The following is an 8,276-nucleotide window of genomic DNA, read 5'->3' as shown; positions in this document are numbered from 1 at the left end:
ATACTTAGTTTATTGGTGATTTTTTTGTGCTATCATACATTTGCATGTTAATTTGATTAATTAATAAGCTTGGCTAATTAATCAATTAATTTATCACAAGGGGTCAATTCGTTTTTGGCTTATCAAGTGGTATCAGAACAAGTAAACTCTGATTAGGTTTTATCTTTGCTGTATGATCTGTTGACCCCTGTTTGTCATGGATAGAGGACAGTCTCTTATTATACCTCCTTTATTTGATGGCACTAACTATGCATACTGGAAAGTACGCACGAGAGCTTTCTTGCAGTCTCTAAATGAAAAGGTGTGACAAGCTGTTGAGATAAGCTAGACCAAGCCGAAAGAAACGCCGGCTGATTGGGATGATGCCAAGATCAAGGCGACAAACTTCAACAGTAGGGCATTGAATGCCTTATTCAGTGCGATCACTAATGAGGAGTTCAAAAAAATATCCTCCACTGAAACTGCTAAGGAAACATGGACCATTCTCTAGACAACCTATGAGGAAACCAAGGCTGTCAAGGATTCAAAACTTTAGAGGCTCACTACAAGCTTTGAAGAGATCAAAATTGAGGAGAATGAGTCGTTCGATAAGTTCTATTCCAAGCTCAAAGACATAGTGAACTCAACTTTCAATCTTGGGGAAACCATTCTTGGACCCAAGATTGTGAGAAAAGTGCTCAGATCTCTACCCGAGAGATTCCATGCCAAGATCACCGCTATTGAGGAATCAAATGACATCGACAAAATTCTTTTGACAGAGTTGGTCGGTAATCTTCAGACCTATGAGTTAGGTTTAATAAGAATTGGTAAGTCGGGTAAGAGCAAGAGCATGGCATTGAAGGCCAAGAGCAATGATACTGATGAGTCTTCAAACGATGAAGATTCTAAGATGAAGTTCTATATTACTAGGAAATTCAAGAAGTTTATAAAGAATGCCAATAGGAAGGGCTTCGACAAGGACCGTAGGCAATCCAGTTCTTCTCAATTCAAGAGCCAAGACAAAGGGAAGAAGGATGCTAGGGATGGTGGTCAATACACTATTCCCTCAAGACCAAAGTGCTTTAGGTGTCAAGGTTTCGGTCATATGAACCAAGAGTGCCCTACATATGTCAAAACCATTGGGAAGAGTAAGGCACTTGTTGCTACTTTAAGCGACACCGAGCCTGAGGATGATTCCAACAATGAGGATAACGGAATCCTAAATGCCTTCACTGCCACTGTTAATCCTAATGAGGGGATTATTGAAGACGTGGACCATAAGCAATCCACTTCTTCTCAGTTCAAGAGCCAGGACAAAGGGAAGAAAGATGCTAGGGATGGCAGTCAATACACTATTCCCTCAGGACCAAAGTGCTTTGGGTGTCAAGGCTTCGGTCATATGAAACAAGAGTGCCCTACATATCTCAAAACCATTGGGAAAAGCAAGACACTTGTTGCTACTTTAAGCGACACCGAGCCTGAGGATGATTCCAACAATGAGGATAACGGAATCCTGAATGCCTTCACTGCCACTGTCAATCCTACTAAGGGAATTGTTGAAGACGTGGACGAAGAAGAGGAATTGGTGGAGTCCAAGTTTGAGAAGATGGATGAATAAGATGACATCCACACAGCCTATGCATAATTATATAAGGTCTCAGCAAAGCATGAGAAGATGTATAGGTTGACCACCAAGAAGCTTAGTGATGTAGAGTTGGAACGAGAAAAGCTTTCCACAAAATTTGATGAAGCCAATCAGACTATTGAAGCACTAAGATTTGAAAATAATTTCTTGGCTGAGAAGACCAAGAAGCTTGAAGCGGAGCTGTTTCAAGTTAGAACTCAATTGGAGAGGACTTCAAGTGCAAAACTTGATGAGATGCTCAGCATTCAAAAATCTACTTCTGATCGAACCAGTTTAGAGTATGATTTCTCTTCTTCTAGTATTGCTTCTGCTAGTACTACTGTGTTTGTTCCTCCCGCTAATAATGTTAAAAATTGAGAACAATGATGTTAAGACTAAATTAATTAGTAAGAACTTAGACAAGGATAAATCTATCTTAGGAGCACCCCCTAAGCTTGATAAGAAAAAAATTAAAAACCCTAGGGCTAAGAAGACTAACTCTTAAAAGTCTAAACAGAAGAAGCAGCATCTCTGTCATCACTGTGGAGCAACCGGTCATACTCGACTTAATTGCTATAAGTAGTTAGCCACTCAACAGAGCAACAGCATGATAGCATCAGGAAACCAGAATCAGTTTCCATCCTCTTTTGCTCCTCTTGGAGATCTTTTCAAAACCCTTATATTCCTTTCGAACTTGAACAGTTTCAATTCTTCCCTCTCACCGCTGATTCATGGATTTGTCAAACGGAAAGGTTCTTCCAAATTGTGGAAGGAAAAGGGCTCTAAGTGATTCCATCATTTTTTTCTCTCTCCTCTTCTTATTTTTGTTTGCAGTACTTATATGTTATGCTTTATTGTTTTGAGTCAGTTTAGTTTTTATGTTTTGCTTTGGTTAACATGTTTTTATTTGTTTTCAGTTTTGTTTATTTTGTTTTTATATAAAAAAAATTGAAAAATTAGAAAAATATAAAAATAGTGTGTGTTTTATGTACATTGGTACTTTTGTACCTTAGATGGCCATTGAAACAAAATTTTCTAAATTTTGTATCTTTTGTAATTTAGATGGGCATCTCTATGCACAACTAAGCAAGTGAGCTTTGTGGCTCGTGTTTGTGATGAGTAAGATTAAGTTATCTCTTGTACTTAACATTCGTATCACTCTTTTTTATGAGAAGGACTAAAAAATCCTAAGAGAAATGCATAAATAACCATCTCACCACTGTTACCCGCCAATCATGAAATGATATTTGTATGCTTCGACATAGTAAAAGTAGAATGTCAAATGCTTAACATAATTGAGTATTCATTTTCTCTCTCTTATATGCCCATGCATGGTTTGCTTAAAAAATATATATATATATATATATGCAAAGAAAAATAAAAGCAAAAAGATCAAAATGCTTTATATATGATTGCAAGCGTGTATTTTAGAAGATGTGGGAGTTATAGGATATACCTCAAAAGTGATAGTCTCCATCAAACAGTTATGATTGTGTGTGAGTTAAAGTGATTTTCTCATATTTCAAATCTTCATAACATGTATACACTTATGCAATCTTGCGATATTTTTCACACATAACACGCGATATTCTTTACTACTCTTGATACATATGCAGATATAATATGATTTGGCCATCACAAGGTTTACATGTGTTAATGTATGCTCACTAAACTGTCTTGACCTATTTTTGAAAAAACTCGACAGTTAGCATCTATTGATATCTGTAGAACTGTTCAAGCCCGTGGCTCGACAACAACTTAACAGATAGGCATTTGTCGAGGTTTATAAAATTCTGTTTTTCAGGACTATTTTGACTTCAATCCGTGATTGTATATTTAGACTTTCTTTTCTTACAACCCTAAACATATAAAATGATTATTTTAAGGGCCGTCAAAGATGGAACAAGTTGCACAAGTGTTGAACAAAGTTTGTTCAAGCAAATTGTGACCGAAGACAGAATTTGCCCTAATTCATCTTTCTTGTGTAGAAGCTGCTGTGTTTGTGCACCATAGGGTTTTGTAATCAAGGAGCTTCTCGATCTTCATCGTGTGATAAACTGAAGAACTTTGCAACCAACAACCTTCTCTAGTTGATGATTGAAGTTGTGTACTGAGATCCGTGCAATTGGTTAGTCATGTACTGGGAGCCGTGCATTACAAGGAGAGATTGTTACTATAGAAAAAGCCCAATTGGGTATTGGGATAAGGGTTCAATTGTAATTTGGTATAAGGTATTGGGATTTCTTTACTTATAGCTGCTTGTTTTGATAATAGTAAATTCTCGGGAGTAGTGACCTTAAAATCACCCGGTGGAGTTTTTGCTATGTTGGTTTTCCTCATTCGTAAACAAATCGCTGTGTCAATTTATTTTCTGCTGCATACTTAGTTTATTGGTGATTTGTTTGTGTTATCACGCGTTTGCATGTTAATTTGATTAATTAATAAGCTCGGCTAATTAATCAATTAATTTATCATAAGGTGTCAATTTGTTTTTGGCCTATCATTCTCAACAAAAAGAAGAGATCAATCTAGTGCTCATGAGGAGAAAAATTGGATTCCCCCCCCACCCCCACACCTCATGTTTTCTCTAGGCAAAATGCTAGTGATTAACATGTCAGTATTTTGAGACAAGGCAATAATCTTAATAATATCCAAGCCTCTTAATAATCTTAATAAAACCGTGGGAAGATTTATTGATTTAATAAAATCTATTTCCCTTATATTTAAGAAGATTACATGTGGTTAGACATTGTGATGAAGTGGATCTCATACTACAAAGGTACACCGATAGATAACATGATAAAGTAGAGCTGTAACTAGTGTTATCCAAGATCCCTAAAAGTGGAAAAACAAATCATAGTTTCATGTGAGTGCATTTTAACTCATTCGGTTCTTTCTCAAATTATTTGTTAATATAATCAAACAGGTTAAAAATTTCCTGGAAATCTCACTTTCAAATTGCTAAGAAGGATGAAATCAAATAAAGTATTAGGCTTTTCAAACGTGGTTTGGCTGAACTTGGATGCGCTAGAGGTCAAACTTGGGTAAAACCAACAAAGCTAGTGAACTCCAAAAACAAACACAGAAACTGAGAAACATATATGTTTTTTAGCCAATATAAAAAATAAATTATTGAAACTGAAAAGATATTTTAGTAGTCAGTCTAACAGACCTTATTCTTTTCCACTAAACCTAAAATGAATGCCTTATTATAAAAACAAAATAAAAAATAAAAAATAAAACAAGAAGAAGAAGAAGAAGAAGAAGCATGCAATCAAACAGAAAAAGTAAGTTGAATTGAGTGAATGATACAGACAAATATTTGATAAATAAAAATCTCCATGCACATCTCTCCAAATAGAATTAAACCACAAACAATAACATGAGCATTAGGCCCCAGCTGTCCACGAGAAGCACGGACCTATTTTCATTTTTTCGTCATTCAGGTGATAACCCTGTGAGAAGGTTTATTTGAAAGAAATATAAATTAGGCCCTGACCTCATTAGAAGGAACAGTGATGTCTTTCTCCAACGAAATTCCTTTATGACTAGACTCATCCACTGCAGCTGGATCTTGATGCTCCAAAGATTTTATATCTTCACTGCCAGTGTAACTTAAAGATTCTGCAGTTGCATTGGTCAATTTTATATTAGGGGATTCAGAGTTGAACTTATAATACACATTCAGATAAACTACATTATGAAGTTATCTAGTGTGCAATGTGTAAATTTTATTGATGACTTTTAATTGGTAGTATGACAGAAATTTGACCAAAAACAGTGATAAGTACCTTTGGGCGTCCCATGAACTACATAAGCATACTGCTTACCAGCTTCATTTTTTTCATCTAACAAATCAAGTCCACTTTCATCAGCAATCTCTCTTACATCTGCATTTGAGGAAATCACAATTTCCTTTTCATTGTTCAATTGCAAATCCTGATTCGCATCACCAGCAAGATAATTATCCTCTACTCCTCCTCCTTGCAATGTAGCTCCCTTGTCTAACACAAATTTATGCTCCACATTTCCATCTCCCATTGATACATCTGCTTCTTTAATGTAATTAACATCCTCCTCTTCTCTCATTTCTTCCACTAGAGTCATCCCCTTTGGGCCAATAAGCACATTTATTGTTTCACTAATTTCCACTATTGGCTTTTCTGCTTGTTCATTATTAACTACAGTTTTTCCTTCTCCCTTCTTTTCAATTGCTTGCGCCTCTTTGGGGACAGCATCTATAATTTCCATGTATCTTGTTTCAAGCATCTTCTCTCCAACTTTTTGAACTTCCTCCTCTCTCAATTCTTCCAAGCTGCCATCCATCTCCACCATGCTATGAACATTCTTATCTTCATTTGGTATTTGCATCACTTCAGCATTTTTAACAATTTTCTGTTCTCCCTCCTCTGTACCTCCTTGCCTTTCCTCTTCATACTGTTTGTCCTCTTCCACAGCTTCAATATCATTTACTCTTTCATTACTACCAATTTCTTCTAAAACTACAACAGTTGCCACCTCAAATGGTGTCTCCAATCCTTTAATACTGTTTCCACTTTCCTCATATTCCTCAATTACAACCAAAACTCCTTTGGTACCCTCATCCACTGGCTGTTCGTTCCTCTTCTCTTCTATTACAGGCTCTTCCTTTTCATCTTCTCTCAGTCCTAAAGGTTTGACCTCAATCATCTCTTCCAATGGGGTTTCCTCCTTTTCTCCCAAACAGTCACCAACATCTTCAATTACAACCACAAGCCCTTTTTCAGCCCCATCAACTGGCTGTTCATCATTCTCTTCTATCACAGGTTCTTCCTTTTCATCTTCTCTCGGTCCTAAATGTTTGGCCTTAATCATCTTTTCCAATGGGGTTTCCTCCTCTTCATCCAAACATTCACCACCATCTTCCTCATAACTATTTTCCTCTAAAATATCATCTACATCTTCTATAAGTCCTTGCTCATCCTTCTTTACACCAAAATTATTCCCTTTGGTGACTTTTCCTTCTCTCAGTACTAATTCAATTCTCATCTCAACCCCTCTCTTTGTTTCCTTCATTTGTTCTTCTTCCTCTTTTTCCATACCAATATCTCCTTCACAGCCCTCACCTTCCTCTTCTACTTCTTCATCATCAGATGCTAGTCCAAAATCTAGCAGATGAGAAGGTAGTGCAGGTCCTGGGAGCAACTTTGTCATGAGTCTCTCAGAGCAAGCATAGCTTGCCAAGAGGAGGCCAGAAGGGATTGAAAAAACAAACCCAATTGCTGAAATAGCCAAAAGTGGAGGAATAACCAATGGTGTGGATGAAACTACAATACCAGTTATCAAAACCTTCTTTCCCAGTCCCAGACCATTGTTCAACAACCAACTCATCTTGCCTCCATTACCTTCACATGAATATTCTTCAGTCTCCCACTCCTCACTTGGGTCTTCCATCCTCCAACTCAACTGTAAATTAACATGTAAAAGTACTTAATTAATAGACTAGGAAATGAGGATCAAAGAAAAAAATTGGTACCTAATTACCTAAATTAGGTAATAATCACAAAATGTTTACAACTTCTTGATGTGATAAATTATCAATTGTTCCAAAACCTTACGCACCGGTAAATTTAGTCATTTAATCTGACACTTCTCTCACATATAGGCCTAAATTTCCATTTACTAATTGGAGCCTAACCTGTGAAAATATGGTTTCAACTGTTACCTGACCTCCTACGTTAATTATGATAAATTACTAATTATAAAAAATTGTGAATTTAATCACTTGATCTAATTTTAATACGTTTGATACAAGGAAAAAAAGAAGAAAGAGAAATTTGAAAACCCATTTAGAAAAAAGAAAAAAAACTTGAAGCCCTTTGTTATCTTGATAATTAGATAGGCTGAGAAGTGAAAAGAACACCCTTTTTTTTTTTTTAGAGTCAAAATGTTCACCTGATTCAGGGCTCTATGTCCAGTGATACTTATAATCGTAGCATGATCAATCTCATGGACAATCTGTGAGCAGTAGAGAGACACCTAGAACTTTCATTATGGGTTTGAAGCTAAAGGTTTGGTTCTAAAGGTTTGGTTGTGGAGAGTAAAGTGAAACTTAACCATAACAAAAGTAGAGGGGCGGGGAGAGAAAGACTCTGAATGACACGCGTTGAAAAGAGGGCAGTGACAATTGCAGGCTAAAGGAGAAGGAAACTTTGGGCATATACGTATAGGATGCAGTGGAGGCATGTGTAGATATCATGGATAAACCTATAGGTTTTACATGCATTACTTTCAACGTGGATGTACACCAAAACACCACCTGTACTGCACACCTGATCAGCTTCTGACGTAACTGCCTAAGTGGCTGTGGAGTTGTGATGATGATCAGTGAAAACTATCATCATTTTAGCCAAGATAAAAGCATTTATACTTACTAGGCCTTTGAGCACACGCTCACAAGCGTGTGATCAGAGCCTCTTCTATTTTTTAGATAAGGATTAATTTAAAACATTTATTATAATTTAGGATTACTTTATTTTTCAATCACAAAAAAAACCTAAGAATATGATGAAAAAATTAAAGATATTACAAAATCTAGCAGGTGAAATAATTTTTTCATCTCACTCCTAGATTTTTTTTTTGTAATTGGAAAATAAAGTAATCCCAAATTATAATAAATGTTTTGAATTAACCA

General features: G+C 36.2%; 1 protein-coding gene across 1 annotated transcript; it reads right to left on the bottom strand.

Moving 5' to 3' along the window:
* Window positions 1-4,874: 4,874 nt before the first annotated feature.
* LOC115991807 (cilia- and flagella-associated protein 251-like) lies at window positions 4,875-7,807 on the bottom strand. Its single transcript, XM_031115744.1, has 3 exons — window positions 7,538-7,807; window positions 5,395-7,048; window positions 4,875-5,227 (listed from the first exon to the last, which is right to left on the bottom strand). Exons 2-3 carry the CDS (start codon window positions 7,034-7,036, stop codon window positions 5,091-5,093), a joined length of 1,779 nt encoding a protein of 592 aa, XP_030971604.1. The 5' UTR covers window positions 7,037-7,048; window positions 7,538-7,807; the 3' UTR covers window positions 4,875-5,090.
* Between the last annotated feature and the right edge of the window lie 469 nt (window positions 7,808-8,276).

This window comes from Quercus lobata, chromosome 1 (assembly GCF_001633185.2).
Source record: "Quercus lobata isolate SW786 chromosome 1, ValleyOak3.0 Primary Assembly, whole genome shotgun sequence".
In the NCBI taxonomy this organism is placed as follows: Eukaryota; Viridiplantae; Streptophyta; class Magnoliopsida; order Fagales; family Fagaceae; genus Quercus; species Quercus lobata.
Note: the sequence above shows the minus strand (reverse complement) of the source record. Positions and strands in the feature narration are given on the sequence as shown.

What these genes read in the sequence shown, in the direction of transcription:
- LOC115991807 (XM_031115744.1), bottom strand. Translation starts at nt 7,036, where the DNA reads ATGGAAGACCCAAGTGAGGAGTGGGAGACTGAAGAATATTCATGTGAA. An exon ending in AGTTCATGGGACGCCCAAAG is followed by an intron (nt 5,228 to 5,394) that starts GTACTTATCACT and finishes ATGCAACTGCAG; the next exon opens with AATCTTTAAGTTACACTGGC.